General features: G+C 34.7%; 1 protein-coding gene across 1 annotated transcript; it reads right to left on the bottom strand.

Moving 5' to 3' along the window:
* Nucleotides 1-1,158: 1,158 nt before the first annotated feature.
* On the bottom strand, nucleotides 1,159-9,868 carry si:ch211-157c3.4 (LITAF-like zinc ribbon domain-containing protein). The gene is made up of 5 exons (XM_017492475.3): nucleotides 9,741-9,868; nucleotides 5,892-5,956; nucleotides 5,435-5,542; nucleotides 5,182-5,356; nucleotides 1,159-3,548 (listed from the first exon to the last, which is right to left on the bottom strand). The coding sequence occupies exons 2-5, from the start codon at nucleotides 5,932-5,934 to the stop codon at nucleotides 3,434-3,436; spliced, it is 441 nt and encodes a 146-aa protein (XP_017347964.1). The 5' UTR covers nucleotides 5,935-5,956; nucleotides 9,741-9,868; the 3' UTR covers nucleotides 1,159-3,433.
* Nucleotides 9,869-19,081: the final 9,213 nt, after the last annotated feature.

Here is a 19,081-nt window from a genome sequence, read left to right as displayed (position 1 = left end):
TGACTGAGTACGGGACGTTTAACAAGTCTTAATGCAGACTTAAAAACAAATCCAAAGAGGAATAATCCGTACAGTTAAGTTAAAGACACTAGAAAAATTTGCATGCACACATGGAGGCGTTATGTTTCCATCAGTGTATGCACACATGGAGGTGTCAGGTTTCCATCAGTCTGCTTTCCGTTAGCACGACATTTCAAGGACGCGTGTTTGAATGTTACAGGATTTATATGGAATAATCACAGTAACCAGCAGATGAACTGATGTAGATTTTGGAATTGATCCAAACAGGCTACAAGGTCACCACAAGGTCAAATGTCTGAAATAGCTTTCCTTTAATAGTTTATTTCCGTTCTCTGGAAGTATATTTTAAGGGTATTTCTAGCATACAAATTAGTGACTTCTTAGTGGTGGAGGTGTCTCTGTTTACCCCGTTATTAATAAAGTGTGCATGTAAACATTTCGTGTCATGAACATCTGATACGGACAAACGGCAGCTTTTTTCCCCCCTCCTCATCCTGGTGGTTACCGTAAAATCCAGTATATATTCACATTCTCAATTTTATACCACCACAAATGAGCAAACTCCTTTAATCACTTACTAATTACTATTATACTTAAGTTTTTATTTCCAAGTCAAAATGTTTGCTTCCCGCACCCCACCCCATTCATTTAAATGTTTGCTGTCATCCTAATTTGGCTACAATACTATTAAGTCAAACACACGCTGATAGCTTTTATTTCACTTTAATGACCTCAAATCATTCCCCATTTTGAGGATGCTGCCTAGTATGGAAATGATACTAATGTGAGATTGGTTTAAAGGGGGTGGGGTTTCAGTTAATATTGGAGAGTTCAAAAGACCTACCCAAGTGTCAATCATTCCATTCCAGGCTCATTTGCTGTTTTTATTCAGCCAAGAAGACCAAAGAAAAAACTTCTCAACAAACCCTATTGTTAAAATGTGAAGCTCTACTGCAAAATGTTATAAAACATGGCAGGTCTGTTTTCATCTCTGATACAATACCAAATCAGATGATTATTTACAGATTTTTTTTTTTTTTTGTAAACCAAACCAAAGCGGAATGGAACTTAATTGACATTAAATGGCATTGGGGTTTTTTCCTCATCATGATACTGAAAACACATTTAAAGTCAACATTCAGTTCATAAAATTGTTTGTTTTTAATGGTAAGGCCGAGATTCTCAATTACATTGATGTGCAAATCATTGTAGCAGAGCTCTACACTATAATAAAAATATACATTTAAAATAATTCAGATTTATGGAGAATTATGTACAAAGCACAGGAGTTTCCCATGGATCAATGAAAAAAAAAAAATTAAGTCTCATTTACTAGTGTTTAAAGCAATGGCCAATTCTGTGTCTGATGGAGAACCAGATGGTACCGGTACCTTGGTGCCTTATTACGTCTTAATGTATCAAAAGCAGTTTACCATTTTGCACAAAATCATTTATGTAATACTTAGAGCCCAATGCCCCTAATAATATCCGCACCCCGTCTTCTGTAAGAAATTCTTAAATTTAGTGGTATGTTATAATAATTATTATAGAGTGAGTAGTCCTCAGTTGCCTACTACACATTTATTTCCTTCATATAAAACACCGGATTCATCTGTTCAGGTGATTGTATTTGTCTGCAGGAAGTCCAGAGGAACTTAAACTCTCTTAGACCCTGTAGATCGGCGTTTTTCAATCCAGTCCATGGTTTCATCCCAAACGCTAGAGTTCATGTCCTAATTAGTGTTAATGTAATAATGTCAGCCATTTTAAGTAAAGTCATTATTTAGAAATGTATGTGGTATTGCTCCATAATAAACATTAAACTTTATCAATTTGCCTTAAAAATCCTCTCAGAAGTTCTGTCAGCTTAGCTTATGTTAGCAAGCATTAGGAGTAAAGAGTACCAATATTTAGGAGCTTGACTTAAAAAGCCTCATAGATCCTCATGGTTGAAATCAAGAAATCTTGTCAGGTTAGCTCATATTACATAGCTAGATAGCATTAGCCAGAAAGATTGCGAACCTTTAGGAACATAACTTGAATATGACAAGGTATCCTTTCATCTTGTCATATCCTGAGGTTAACTTATGTATGCTAGCTGGCTAGCGTTTTCAGTGAATATAATGAATATTTCTTTATAATGTCCTTAAAATGCTCAGAAATCTTGTCAGGTTAGGTCATGTTAACTAGGTAGCTCAGAAGCATTAGCAGTGAAGAATGATGAACATGATTTTAAAATAGTCTGAGTCATCTTGTCATGTTAGCACATGTTAGCTTAATTAAGTGGTTACCTTAGCACTAAATAATAATGCACACAAGAATTTGACAAAAAAAAAATCTAGATTAGCTCATGTGTTAGATGGCTAGCATTTTCAGTAATGATAATGAATTTTTATGACATTAATCCTCTCAGAAATATTTTCTCATGTGAACTAACTAGCATGCAAGCATGAGCAGTGATGAGTAATGTTATTTATCAATTTACTTTAAAAATTCTATCATAAATCCTGTCAGGTTAGTTAATGTTAGCTAACTGGCAAGAATTTTTGTTTTAATCCTTGCAGAATCGTGTCAGGTTTTCTCATTTTAGCAGGCTATTTTAAAATCCTTAGAATCTTGTTAAACTAGCTTATTTAGGTTAGCATCTTTCTGTCAAGATAACACAAATTGTGTTAGGATAGCGCATGTAAGCTAACTGATTAGCATTAGCAGTGAAGAACAATTTTATTTATAGACCTGCTATAGCAATCCTGTCAGGTTAGGTCATGTTTGCTAATAAAAACCTGTGAAAAATGCAAATATATGATTTCAAATAACCTCTTTTTTAGTATTTAAAGACATATATATTATTGTGTACTATTGCTAATTAACTGAATACACAGTAGGAATTCAGGTTGCGAAATAGGTTTGAAAATTGGCAAAGATACAATGTTTTATTTTAATCAAGACACTATCGACATTTTTGAACACTTCCTCTGCCGAACGCTAGTGTCTGGGATACGTTTTTGCTCTATCCAGCTTCTGAACCAAACAAACAAGAACACTGAACACCTGAAAATAGAGCAAAAACGTGGACTCATGGAACTTCTAGATCAGAAAACGCCGATCATGCAAATTGAAACATCCTAATTTGCACATGTCTGAAGCAAAGCAAAAATCAACGGGTCCCTCAAAATGCTGAGGTTGTGTATTGCAGTAACATATTACAAAACTAACATAATGATTAGAACAATACATTGTAAGGGTTCTAAAGTATGCCGTAGTGTCCAACAGCTAATCTCATGTACATACATGATCACGTCGATTAGATGGTGGTGGTATGTGTGTTGTGTTGTGTTTTTTTTTCTCTTCATTTTCTGCAGAAAAGAAAATTCTATGGAGTGAATGTTAGCTGCGAGGAGTTCATCTGGGGTCAGCAACATTTTTTCTTTTCCACATGCAGAATACGGTGACACTTGGGGCAGGAGTGGTAGACGTCTTTGAAGAACTTGAGGCAGAATGGCAAGAGGCAGCAGCCAATCACGAACCTGAAATACACATATACATGCGTATATGTCAATATACATTTATATAATCCCAGTTCATTCATTTATAGACACAGATTTCTTTCAGATCTTTACATGATCATTTAAACAATGTGTTTACCTTTTAAAAGGGCGTTTTTAAAAATTTTAAATGTAGACTTATTATAATAATGTGACATTTAGACTATTTTGAAAATTTGTAATGTTGCCATGTGGCTAGTTTATTCATTTAGAGCTTTTAGGTTTTTTTGTTTTTGTTTTTGTTTTGTTTTGTTTTTTAGATAAATGGAAATTTTTTAATAAAAATTATTATTCAGATTAAATTAAAATATTGAAAGTATTAAATTAGATTTTCCCTAGGTGTTGTTTTTGAGTGATTATGCTGTCAATGGTCAACATAGTTTTTTTTTCATTTTTTCTTTTTAAAAAACACACACATATATATATATATATATATATATATATATATATATATATATATATATATATATATATATATATATATATATATATATATATATATATATATATATATTTGTGTTGTTTGGTACCAATGGTCACGTTTCATATTTTAATATGAATTTTGTCATGTTATAATTAATATTTTATTTGACATTTATTCCTATAAATACCTTATTTATTATCACGTTTGTCACAACTCCATTAAATACCCCTAATATACAGTCCCCTCCAAAACTATTAGAATGGTTGATGGTTCACAGCTCTCACAATTTTACTGTCATCAGCTGTTTTCCTTGGCCGACCCGTTTGGTGTCTGTTGCTCACTACATCAGTGGTTTCTTTCTTTTTCAGGACATTCCAGATTTGTACTGGCTATGAACAATGCTTGTGCAATGCCACTGATTGATTTTCCCTCTTTACTCAGCTTCAAAATAGCTTGCTTTTCTTCCATAGACAGCTCTCTAATCTTCATGTTGGTTTACCTTTTATTTATTTATTTATTTATTTTTAAACAAATGCAGTCTTCAGAGGTGAAACGAAGGCTAAAACCAAGAGTAGATGTTCATTGTTTAAACAGTAAATGTAACAGGACACACCTGGGTAACACGAAACACCTATCAGTCACATGTTCCAATTTTTTTACTTTCCTAAAAATAAATCTGATTCTAATCTGATACAAAATGTGCTACGTTCTATCCCGTTCTAAACTCTCTTCTCGTATTCATCTTGTGATCTCAAACCCAAATGTCTTAAGACTACAGCAAAAACAAACAAAATGGCCTTGTTGTTTCAATAGTTTCGAAGGGGACTATATATGTTTGTTCTACATGTGAATATTCTTGTTAATAAAAAATAATAAATCAGACTGAAATGGATTTGATTTATGTAAATCAGTGCAGATTCAGATTGGTTGCATATCATTTGCATATATTACAAGAAAATTAATACAAAAAAGTATTAATATTAATGAATACTAATAAAAGATGTATTAATATGTATTGATGTCTATTCTGAGTTTTCATTTGAATACGAGTAAAATGAGATCCAGCCATAAAGTCTATATTACGCGTTTTATAATTATTTCTGCATTTTTTCTTTCTTAATGGTTGTTGCACATTAAGCTGAATTGCATGTGAAAGTGTCTGTATAAATAATAGCATTTTATTGCTCCTACCCGCACAGGATGAAGAGGAGGCACATGAGCCAGGCATACATTCCCACTTTATAGGTGACTTGGGTGAGCACTTGCTCTCGGCAGGTGGTGCAGGTGACCATGCCGGGAGAGCGCCCGAGCTCCGTTTCATAATTCACAAACTTGTTCCTGTCCCTGTCAGTGGACGTTGTTTGAACTGCCAGAGTGAAGGAGGAAAACAAAGTAAGCAGAGAGTAAGCAGGATTTAAAACTGATGTGTCAAGCTGATACTCACCTGTCGTGGTTTGGGTCTGCACTCTGTAGCCTGAGCTGGCGGAAGCGGAGCTTGGCGTGAATGGCGTGTGCACCTTGTACACCTTCACGTTGTCCTGTTGGTCCCCCACTATGGATAACAAGAGATCATGAAATCATGACATCAAGCAGTGTACTCAGAGGGCCTTCTTTACTGGGTACATAATTACCATCAGAATAAAAGTGGATAAGGAACCAATAAGAACATCACATTCCATTGAACTATCAGTACAGACCACCAGAGACAACTAGACAATCTCGAATATTTTCTAACAATGTGTACTTTCAGCACAGCAGTCCAACAGGGAAATACATTTGAAACATTTCACTGTTTGAAAAGCAATATTAGCTGGAGGGTACTCAATCCCACATCATGAAGAACACACTATTATAAGGAGAAAGGAGCTACTTTGGGTTAAAAATGAAAATTTTATACTGACCCGGTATGACATAGGGTGGAGGGTCATTTATTCCTGAGCTCATTTCCTTATGTGTTTAGCCGTAACTGCAAGAAACAATCAATCAATCAATCAATCAATCAAGAAAAGAAAGTGTTCATTTCACTTAATATTTATCTGAATTATTTGATATTAATGCTAAAATATATATTTATGTCATATATTTATTTTGGTTCCATCTTTCCATCCTTTGTACTGATATTGTGTTTTATTTACATTTTCTTTTATTTCCTTTGTACGTATCTTCTTGCAAAATGACTGAATCTTATCGAGTTGGTGTGTTTTAATGAATGTTTTCCCCCCCTTGTTTTGTCATGGACCAAAAACGACTTTATGCCTTTCCTAAAACTCGTTTTGACATTAAAACATTTGAAAGTGTGCTTTTATTCTTGATGAGAATGCAGCAAAAGTTGCATCAGCTGATCTCAGTTGCACATTCAAAACCATACAGGAACTTTCCTTTTGTTACCTACAAACAATTCAAAAGAAAGAAATATATCATCTTGTATTGTGTCATTAATCTAGAATGAATATATGAAATAAAACTAATGGTAAATTTGAATTGATTATATTATTACAATGTTATTACATCAAGTAATAGACCTTTAATCTTACTATTCATAGTTACCACAAGAAAGTGCAAAATATTATCAAATAAACCTTCAAATTGTCTCATCAACCTGCAATTTCAACAAATTTCACAAATTATGACCACGAGGGGGCGTATGAGCATCATCGGAGTGGACGGAAAATGTCTTGCGGAATAGTTGTCATCTAATTTCATCCATTATTCCAGTTACAGTCCAGTTTAGTGTTTGACTCAATTTAAGTTGAGTCGACCTTAGAGACAGGTCACACCTTCATGAATACTTCATGAATATTTAGTACAGGATTTAACTCATGAATACTGTAAAAAGTGTGACGATGACATGGATTGGTCGAGTTCATTACGATTCCCTAGTGAAGATGTCTGCGATTCCCTAGTCTGCGATGGCATCCATGTTACGAAAGATCATGTTAATACAGGAACTATTTGGTCTTTAAATTGCGTCTTGTTTGCAGACACTGTTGCAGAGATGTATGGACTAATGAAGAACAAAAAACACAAGTGTAAATCCATTTGTAGTTTCAGAGTTCAGCGGTATAAAAAAAAGACATATTTTGTTGTTATTTTGTTTGGATTATACCCCAGCATTTATATATTTATTTATTTTTTAAGGTAAACAATATAATGTGATAATGTTTCCACTTCAGTGACAAGTACACTTCTCTCCGGAGATGGTTTTCAGAAATGCCTGAAGAAATTCAGATGTTTCTAAAAGACATGAATTTGTCCCAGTGAACGCCTCGATGAAAAATCTGACTAGCCGAGCCTGTCCTGGGCCAGGCGTCCACTGGTGAGGTGTGGAATGTCACCCGGCAGCATGTTTCACTCGGCAGTCTCGTTGATGATCAAGAACTTAGTATGTAACCTACATTCTCAGAAGTAAAGGCGGTAAGCTGTACTTTCCCTTGGTGCTGCAGTGGTACCATCAAGAGTAAATGATTTTAAAGGTACAGAATATCCTCATTTCCAAGTGAAACATACGTCCTAAATGTACAATAGATAATGTCTGGTATGGTATCATCAAGGTGACATCATCAAGGTGAGATCATGACATCATGAAAAATCGTTATTTCCCGGCGTGTCGCTTTTTAAAACAAGACAGGGTGAACAATCCCTGAGTGATTATTTCATTTTAAGGTGTGTATCAGGGCTGGGATTCTGCATGATCCAACAAAAAAGGTCACACGAAGCTTGCGTGACAAAGAAAGGCAGCACAGGTACTGGTGCTGTGCTGCAAGATGCATTTACTGTGTTCATTCATTCGTTTTCAGTAACTGTTTTTTCCTGAGCAGAAAAAAATACCAAATTGAACCTCTCCTTGTTGCTGGGGTGGTGCCCTCAACGTACCTTAAATGCATGGCCATAGTGCACTTTAATGGACTGTAGTTCTTTTAGAGTGAAGCTTTATAAAAATGGGTTTTTATGGGTAAACAATATAAAAGATATACAATGAAGATGCCACCTGAGCAACAAGAAAAGGTACAGGTTAGTACCCTTTTCTCTAAGATTAAGATGTAGTATGGGAGTGACTTAAAAAACAACAACATATGAAACAGGAAACTATTAACAGATCCAGAATTAAATTTCACTCTCATATCCCTTACAACATGTATCTCCTATTAGTTTCACTGAATAATATCCTAAAACATAGAATAACAATCTGGAATATTCACCATTTGTTTTACAACTAATGATGTTGGATTGCTGTTATTACAACCAAAAAAACACTATTAATCACTCCAAATCAAATCCATACATCATTAATCAGATTTATAGATTATACACAGTAAAATCCCTAGTGTTGAATTAACACCCAGACTGTGTATTTGAATCCAGTGGATTTATATAAACACTGTAGGATGTAAATTCGACACTGTGAGTGTTAAATCAACACTGGTGATTTTTGCTGTGTATTACAGATTGTTAAAGAGTTAAGAATGTGGGTTACAATGACGAATGTATGTAATCCATTCAGAGCTTTTTTAGCTCCAGTAAAATACTTGTTTTTTTTACACTACTGGTTTTCCTCTCAATAAAAAAACCCATTATATAAGCATGTCACATCACTAATTGATTCTTGCTTAAGGAAATTGGCAAGCAGTTCCTTATTGGATATTTAGTGTGCTACCTAGGGTGGTCGAGCAGGGAAGCACTATTTTATACCCTATATAATTATATAAGGAACGTATATAGGGAACAGTAAATAAGATCAATCCTTATTGGGTATAAAGTGCACTATATAACCTATATATACCTATGTATAGTAACTATATAGATATATATACAATATATAACTGTATAACTACATACCCATAACTAATTATCTATATATAAATATATAACACACTGCACAAAGTGCATGTAGCACACTGCATAAAGTGTAAGCATTATTTTTATTCAATATTTCATATATGGTTCCTATATTTCCTATATATTGTACTTATACAGGGAGTATGAATCTATTTTGATTTTATTATTTTGTTTTTATGTTCATTTTAATGTATAATTAGTACCAATTAGTTCTGCCGTACTTAATAGCATTTATAACAAACACTTTTAGGTGACTTTTTAAAAAGTCTGACTACTTTTTTGCTTTATTTTTCCATTATTCTGTGTAATTCAGGCCTTAAAGCTTAAATAATGTGAAAATGTGAATAATGACACGGTATAAACTCCATCAGGCGTGCCTTGTCATCATTGTTGTACTTGTTCTTTTGATTAAAGGTCACTATGGCGCTATTACGTAATTATTCCTTCTAACTCCACAGAATAAAGCTCTTTTTTTCTTTGAATTTCATAACGACCCCAAACCAGACTCGAGGCCTGAAACTGGACTAAAAGCGACATCAGAATCTTGATGAGTAGCTTTATAACGTTCATGTTATCTTTCAGAAATATTAAACATATTCTGTTGTTGTTTAAGTATCAGAAAGGAGTTTGACGTTTAACAGCTCACAATAATATTCTAGTAAAATGTTTATCATGTGATCAGGATGTTAAGGAGACGTTTACACAGTTCACGAGCTACTGGATGTTAATGCTGGAGGCACAAAAAGGCTCAAAAATATGATTTAATACCTTAAATCAATTTTCTAAAAATCGAGATCAAAAGATATTTTTCATGACCCAAAATCACTTTCAATATTTTATCATTTTAATCCTAAACCATGATGATGAGCCAAAGCACACGTTAAAGCCAGGTAGATGAGGAAGTCTCTACTCACCCGTTTGCTGTCGATGCTTTCGGGGCGACTGAATACAATTTTGGAAGAATTGTTTCGCTTTTCACAGCCACTTCACTCCACCCTCCTCGATAAGGGTGCGCTTTCATACGCATTCACATCCCCCATGAATATGCATAAGCCTGAGTCAGGTAGTCAAGTTCTTTTCTCTACCACTGTCTCCCTGAATAACCTGTTTTTTTGTGATAACAATGCACCATTACAGGTGCAGACAGGCAAGTATGTTTTTTTTTTTCTTTAAAACCTAAAACACAATTATACACACAGTTATAAGATTATTTCCATGTGAGTCATTCAGTTAAACTAATTTCTAAGTACTAATGTAAAGAGCTTTTTTAGAACTAATTTGAAATCAATAAATTTAATATATATGTAAACAGCTGTGTTTACCATCAGGGCAAAATGGAGGAATATTATTTAGAACAATTCATGAAGTATGTTTTCTGATTTACCTTTTCTGCAATTTTTAAAGCTATAGGGGGCAGGGGGATGCAAACCTTTTAACTCAAGTATAACTGTCCTTGCTGTATCCATGCTGCATCTTGTGCGATGTCTACTGCACCTCCCTGCCATTGATGATGGTCTGTAAGTGAGGAATAAAACACTCTGCAACGTGCTGAAATTAAGAAATTAATCAACAACTGGGTGTTATGATGAAATGGAGTTACAGTTACCATGGCAATTTTTCCTATAACTGTACATCTCCAAGTGATTTATTCCTCTTAAACCACAGCAATTTATTCAACAATTACAATTTTTATTTCATCCATTCATCCAACCATCTTCTATACCACTTATCCTTTTCAGAGTCACGGGGACACCTGGAGCCTATCCCAGGGAGCATGGGGCACAAGGCGGGGTACACCCTGGACAATACGACCAAAAAAAGACGTTTCATGTTACTGACAAACCACAAAAAAGGTAAATGCCTCCATCCATCCATCCATCCATCTTCTATACTGCTTTATCCTTTTCAGGGTCACGGGGAAACCTGGAACCTATCCCAGGGAGCATCGGGCACAAGGCAGGGTACACATTGGACAGGGCACAATCACATACACATTCACATTCATTCATACACTACGGACACTTTGGATATGCCAATCAGAGGTAAATGCCTCTGTCCCAAAAAAACAAAGCACTGACACTGGAGACTCCTTCCCTAAATGTTACATAAACATCTCCATACAGAAAACTTCACCATATCAACTATTGCACACATTTGTTAATCTGTTTAAGTCCCTGTTACTAGAGCAACGATAACATATTAGAACAAGCTCATTAATATAAACCTGAACTATTGTCAGAGCTGCTGTTCTAGAAAATTAATCAACACCTTCTGACTATAAGCTACATTATCAGATTTTCACATAAATCCTAAAAGTAGACAAAAAAATATACTTGGTCATTTATTTATTGATGAAAATGATACAATATAACATATCTATGTGTGGCAAAAGTATGTGAACCTTTGCTTTCAGTATCTAGTGTGAACCCCCTGTGCAGCAACTACAACTAAACATTTCCAGTAACTGTTTATCAGCACAACCTACACATTTTAGCCAATTCCTCAGTACAGACCAGCTTCATCTCTGTGAGTGTTGGTGGGTTTCCTCACATGAAGTGCTTGCTTCCACAACATTTCTATAGGATTAAGGTCAGGACTTTGACTTTATCTTCTTTAACCATTTTTTGGTAGAACAACTTGTGTGCTTAGGGTTGTTTCCTTGCTGACCCACTTTCTCTTGAGATTCAGTTCATGGACAGGTGTCTTGACATTTTCTTTTACAATTCACTGGTATAATTCAGAGTTCATTGTTCCATCAATAATGACAAGTAGTCCTGGCCCAGATGGCCAAACCATGATACTACCACCACCAAAAATTTTTTATTTTGGTCTCATCCGTTCACAAAACATTTTTCCAATAAACTTCTGGCTTGTCCACTTGATCTTTAGCAAACTGCAGACAGCCAGCAATGTTCTTTTTGGAGAGTAGTGGCTTTCTCCTTGCAGCCCTGCCATGCACACCATTGTTGTTCAGTATTCTCCTGATGGTGGACTCATGAACATTAACATTAGACAATGTCAGAAAGACCTTTAGCTGCTTAGAAGTTACCCTGGCTCCTTTGTGACATCATAGACTATTACACCTCTTGCTCTTGGAGTGATCTGTGTTGGTAGATCACTCCTGAGGAAGGTAATAGTGGTCTTAAATTTCCTCCATTTGTACACAAGCTATCTGACTGTGGATTGGTGGAGTCCAAACTCTTTAAAGATGGTTTTGTAAACTTTTACAGCCTCATGAGCATCAACAACTCTTTTTCTGAGGTCGTCAGAAATCTCCTTTGTTCATGCCATGATACACTTCCACAAATATGTGTTGTGAAGATCAGACTCTGATAGATCCTTGTTCTTTAAATAAAACAGGGTGCTCACTCACACCTGATCATCATCCCATTGATTGAAAACACCAGACTCTAATTTCACCTTCAAATTAACTGCTAATCCTAGAGGTTCACATACATTTGCCACTCACAGATATGTAATATTGGATCATTTTCCCTAATAAGCAAAAGACCAAGTATAATATTTTTTTGTCTCATTTGTTTAACTGGATTCTCTTTGTCTACTTTTAGGACTTGTGTGAAAATCTGATGATGTTTTAGGTCATATTTATGCAGAAAAATAGAACATTCTAAAGGGTTCACAAACTTTCAAGCACCACTGTAAATACTTCCATTGTCCCTCAACATTAAGTTGATCTCCTCCTAAATTGGGTAGTGTCAGCCTGCCATTTTCCAATAATTACATCTCCAATTGTTATTCTATTGTACAACCTCAAATTCGTCACCTATCACACACCCAGACTAACTGGAGTGGGCTGAATTACCTCCCCAATTGATGATACTGTGGAATCAGGGTTATGGCCTGGCGTTAGCATGACCCATGCGCTGTTTTTAATATATGTGTGTGTGTATATATATATGTGTGTGTGTATATATATATATATATATATATATATATATATATATATATATATATACTGTACATATCTTATTTACAATTATCAGCGTTGCTCAGTGGTCATCATCTTCATATTATTATATTATAATGTGGTTGAAAGTGTGGATCAATCGTCCTTAACAGCAGCACTGACAGAAGTTCTAGCTGCCCCATCAATCACTGGATTCAATTCATCCGTTCATTCTAACACGTTATCGTTTCTTTAGTAACAACTCATTCACAGGTGGACACTAATAACAAACTGATTTTCAAAAACATTGTTGTCATTTAACAAAGAAAATGTGTTGATACGGTGATTTTCTGTTAGATGTTTATTTATTAACATTTATGGAAGGAGTCTCCAGTGTCAGTATTTTGTACCTACCTATGCTATGAGTTTATGCTTTCTTGGAAAAATGACAACATTCATTTTAATGATAAATGGATCAAAAGTCTTGTGTCATTCATTAACAAATACAAATTTTATTCAGCAAATTGATGTGGTTTAAGAGGAATAAAACACATCATGTTGTGCCACTGTAGGAAAATAATCAACCAAGCAAATAGTATTATTGTTGTAATATTAGTCTCTCTTAATGCTAGCTCTAGCTAATGTTAGCTAATTCTTCATATCATTGTAATGTTAGCTTGGTTGGCAATGTTAGCTAAAACTTTCAGTTGTAGCTAGGTTGCTGTAGGTGTTTTAAAAAGATAAATATCTGACATCAAGTATTACCTTATGGTTTGTATGAGAATGAGCTGTACCTTATACTCAATGCTATATTTAAAAAAAAAAGTTCAAACAATAGTCTGGTTACAGGTTTGGCTATATTTAATTGGTTGTCGTTGTTGTTTTGGCATAACTAGCAAGGCCTCTTTTTCTCCAAAAGGAGAAGAATGCTAAGGCTAGTGAAAACCTGACAGGCATCAAAAAGCTCACTATGCAGAAAAATAAAATAAACAAACCCCACATTAAAGTGTTAGTTAACTGTCTAGGTGTCTAGCTTGCTAAAGTAATTTGTACATTTAATACTGGATAAAATCTGTAGTTGTTTTTTTTTTTTGTTGTTTTTTTTGTTTTTGTTTTTTACTTCAGTGACTGTTAACAGATTCTAGAGTGTTTTAAATTTGCTTCACTAATTTGATTAGCGCTAAGCAAAATCATGTAACATCAACCCAAAAGAGTGGGAAAAAATGACGTAGCAGCTGTAGGAGATTTTTTTTCTTTTTATGTGTGGCCACGTCATCATGTGCTTGCATCTCCCCTCCCCTTTAAATCTTGCTAATGCTGAGTAATGCTAGATATCTATCTAGCAAATGTGATGTGGTTTCACTGAAACTAGCTTGATATTTAGGGTTACGTAAGCTCTTTTTTTGCCGCACCTTATGTGAGGCCATGTTACCCCGGTAGCTAAAATAAATGTAGCTAATGCTTAGTAATGCTAGCTGTTCCTTTGTTTCACAGATGCTAGCAAGATATTAACGGTTATGTAAGTCCGTCCTTCCCCCCCAAAGGTTTCCCAGGTTGGAACTATCTGATGGTTGTCGTTTGCTTATGTATTGCACTTAACCTGATTTGAACTCCATGACTGTTTAAAAAAAGCATTTCATGCATTTTCCATATCTGTATTACCCTCATCCTCTGTAAAGAACCTGCACCAACCACATCCTTCACATAAAATCCACAGATTATGGTGTGAACTTTCACCTGTAGGCTTTGACTCTTATGCTCGCGATATGGCTGCATTACTGATTGATTTATTAGCCTCATTCAGGGGTTTGAAATGTGTGTGAGGGGTGTAACAGGGAGCTACTGGAGACGTGGAGGGAGAACATCACACACCTTTTTGCCTCCAGCGTTGGCTTAGTTCAAGTCAGAAATGACCGGGTGTGGGACAGAACGTCAGAAAGAGACTACTACAGAGTGATAGCTCAGTCATACACACTCACGCGAGAGCTGACACACCTTTTTTGCCGTCACAGTCGATCCTGCACTACAGCATTCCCCAGGTCGCGCCCAAACCTCTCTCTGTTTAACATTCCAAAAATGTCTGCTCATCAGGCAGGAGAGGATCTGTGCATCACGACAAGTGTATAACTTTTTAATCTTCCTAACTTATTATAAGCCCTGAGGGGACCCTTATGGAAAGAACACACACATCTGACATGTGATAATGTTTTCCCAATGTAATTATATTTGTAATGTGATTAAAAACTGTGGGGGAAAAGTGTAAACATCTATGTGAATTCGAGTAAACATCATGTGAAAAATATGTGATCATGTGACAAATGTGGGGGGAAAATATCACGTTAATAAAAAATTTTTTTTAAATGACATGAAAAATTATTTTAAAAATAGATAAAAACAAAGAAAAATGTGTAAAAAAATTACACAAATGAAAAAACAAAAATAATTTAATCATTGAAAATATCTTCACCTATGACTATGCATGAACAAATGAAAAAACATGCTTGCATGAATCATGTAAAATTAAATGAAATACCACTGAAAAAATAAATGCTTCATGAAAAAAATCACATGCACCATATCTGTAAAATTAACATGAAAATAAATGTTTAAAAATCTCACGTGAAAATAAATGAAAAATGTGACAAAATCACACTTATATATTAATAAAAAAGTGAAAAATTAATATAAGCAAATAAAAGAATCATGCAAAAAAAATCACGAGAAAAAAAAACGTGAAAAATAAAAACATGTGCACTGTATGTGAAAAATGGACCTGTGAAAAATATGAGAAAAAAAAATCACATTAATTTATATTCAATTAAACCCTTAAATCTGTTCAATTTATATCTTTTTCTCCTTTGTGTGAATAATGTATTTTATGGGAAAGCCATCGTGACCTAGCCCCATCATCGGAGCGTAACATCTTGTGTTTTTTCAGGCCTGATCTGTCACACAGTTATCCAAAAACGTGTGTAACACCATTCTGACTGCTGGAGATCCTGCACGCAAAAGCCAGGCTTCGTGTAAATAAATCACCTGATAGTCACATGTTTCATTAGAGTAATAAGTTCTATTTATGCCCTTGGAGTGAGAACTGAAGAACAAAACTATGTATCACATCAGTCACAGACTCAAATACTGGATTATGTAAATAATTTTTTATCACATAATTGTTATAATTCATAAATTATTCATAAATGTACTAATTTCCTAATTTCTAACATAATTGTAAACCAGTGCACCGTATTTTAATCTCCTTATATAGACTACGATTACAGATGGCATCCTGAAGTTCCTACTGGTGCCAATATAAAGGCCTACAAGTTACAAGAATAGCAGGAGTAGGAGCTTTGTCAGCCTCAAGATGGCAGGAGTAGGAACTTAATTAATTATAATTATAAATTTATACATTTTTAATTTTATATATATATATATATATATATATATATATATATATATATATATATATATATATATATATATATATTCATTTATTAATTAATTCAATTACAATTTATTAATTTTGGCAGCCTTAGCATTGCAGCTGGAGGAGCTTGTGGCCTACAAGTAGATGCATTTTAGCTACATGATTGCTGAAGCAAGAACATGTAGACTTCAGGATGGCAGGCATAGGTGCTTGTGGGTTTCAGGATGGCAGGAGTATGAACTTTTCTCAGCCTCAGGATGGCAGAAGAAGGAACTTGTGGCCTACCAGTAACTTGTAACCGGAACAACTGGAACTTTTAGACTTTAGGAAGGCAGTATCAACTATATCAGTCTCAGTGTGGCAGGAGTAGAAACTTGTGGCCTACAAGTAGGTGCTTTTTGGCTTCATGATACCAGAAGTCTTGGACGTCCTGAAGTGTTTTATTCCTCATAGCACTTTTTATTTATTAAAGAACAGACATGTCACACTTTATATCCATTTATAGTTACATTTAATGTTGTGGAATGTCCACAAAACAAGTTAGTTCTTGTTCTTATATGTTATAGCAGCTATAAAGAGTCGTTCCTTCAACAGCCTCTTTTTCTCCTCACTTGAAGTTAGTTTAAAAAAAAAAAAAAATTAAAACAACTTTTCATGTTACAGAGAAATGTTATAAATGTTATCCAATCATCTCCCTTTAGGTTAGAAAACTTCACCATATCAACGATTTTTGAGCTGTACTATAGAAATGATAATGTGATAATATGATATTATTAGAAAGAATACATTACTACTGTCAGACCTGCTGTTATGGAAAATTAATCAACACCTTATGACCAAGCAGTAAAAGCTGCTCTATGTGCTATATATGGGCTACACTGTAATCTGTTATGAAGTGCATTTCGGCATTCTTATCATTTTTGTCATTTTTTTTTTCATTTATCTACCTTTTAAAATGCTGCCTGGCATTTCAGTGTATGTGTAAATATTTGGGTGTGGTTTTGGGTGTGTTGTTGTCTTGCTAAATCTGTTCTTGCAGAGAGTGATTCAATCTGCAGTATCGCCAAAGAACATAGTTGGCCTCAATGTGGGACATCATCATCACTATCATCATCATGAAGTGCATTCATGTCAACTTTTTGCAGAAGTCACTGAAAATGACAAACTAAGAAATGTAGCTCATGATCCTTTAGATAAGCTAGAACAAGGACAGGCCTGTGTCGGAGGCTGAGGAGGTCAGACAAGCAGGTTTCTGCTGTAAATTAAACACACATTTTTCTGTCAGACACACACATTCATTTTTTCCATGACAGAAGAGTCATGAGAGATTACATCTTGTTCATAACAATCATCCATCAGCTCTAAATCACGGCAATGGGCATGTCTTCTGAATGAACACAAGAGAGAAATAGTTTGTATATAATGTAACCTTATTTTTTACAGGTATAGGTCAAAGGTCAAAAAGATACATATTCTTACTCTCTATATCTAGGTCAAAGGTCATGATCATAAAATATATTTATATTTATGTTAAATCTGGATCACATACATTCCTGACACAAACGTTACCATACATGGTACGGCCATATGTATTCCAGACACCCACACACGTTGCACACATGTTCTTTCTTTTCACATAGAATAGGAAACACTCTGAGGTAGGTCATAAAAATATATATAGTTATGTTAAATCTGGATCACATACATTCCTGACACAAACGTTACCATACCTGGTACGGCCATATGTATTCCACACACCCACACACATTGCACATGTTCTTTCTAACACTCTGAGGTAGGTCATAAAAATATATATAGTTATGTTAGATCTGGATCACATACATTCCTGACACAAACGTTACCATACATGGTACGGCCATATGTATTCCAGACACCCACACCCATGTGTGCAACACACATGTTCTTTCTAACACTCTGAGGTAGGTCATAAAAATATATATAGTTATGTTATATCGGGTTCCCATCTATTCCTGACACAAACGTTACTAGTTATGTTAAATCGGGTTCCCATCCATTACTGACACAAATGTTACTATACATGGAATGGCTATGTAGGTTCCCATCCGTTACGGATAAACACAGACACACGTTGCACACATGTTCTTTCTAACACTCTGAGGTAGATCATAAAAAATATACAGTTATGTTAAATCGGGTTCCCACACATTCCAGACACAAATGTTACCATACGTGGTATGGCCATGTGTATTACACACACACATCCAAACAAAAATATGACACACACAAACACACTTTATTTTCACATTATTTAAAAGGAATTTAAGTGTTATGTACTAAATTACCATAATTATGAACACAAGTTGTTAAGTTGACAATAATTTTTAAAATTACGTTTCTCCATTTAGATTGTCTGCAGTAGAATGCAGTCTTTTAAACCAGGAAAAATGACTGCCTTTAAGTTGTATAACAATAGTAAGTACAATCCAGTGTGATTTACATTACAAATCTCATACGTAACATCTCTGCAGGATTTATAGACGTTAAAGCACTGAATGAAATGAGCAATATAGACAAAAAAGAAACACTCTGTGTCTACTACTGCTAAATATGACTAGCATTAGCTACGTGTAGTAGTGCAAAATAGTCCATCAAATGTATTAGCAGGTGTAGCCTATACACGAGTGCACTATTGGTCATATCACAATTGAGAACATGCCCCAAATTCATTGCTTTAGTAGAATTTAATTGTAAGTGAAATGATACTCACATTGTAATGTCCTTAGTATTTGTTCAGTCTACAGGTCCCCTAACACTCTGTTAAATGAATAAATGTAAATGTACTACAACGTAAATTTTGTTTTAAATCAATTAATGCAGAAATTTTTTACTTAATTAAAAAAAAAAAAAAAAAAGTTTTTACCTACCTTCTAAATAGGTCC

The sequence above is a fragment of the Ictalurus punctatus genome, chromosome 2, assembly GCF_001660625.3.
Source record: "Ictalurus punctatus breed USDA103 chromosome 2, Coco_2.0, whole genome shotgun sequence".
Classification (NCBI taxonomy): Eukaryota; Metazoa; Chordata; class Actinopteri; order Siluriformes; family Ictaluridae; genus Ictalurus; species Ictalurus punctatus.
This window is presented reverse-complemented; position numbering and strand designations above follow the sequence as displayed.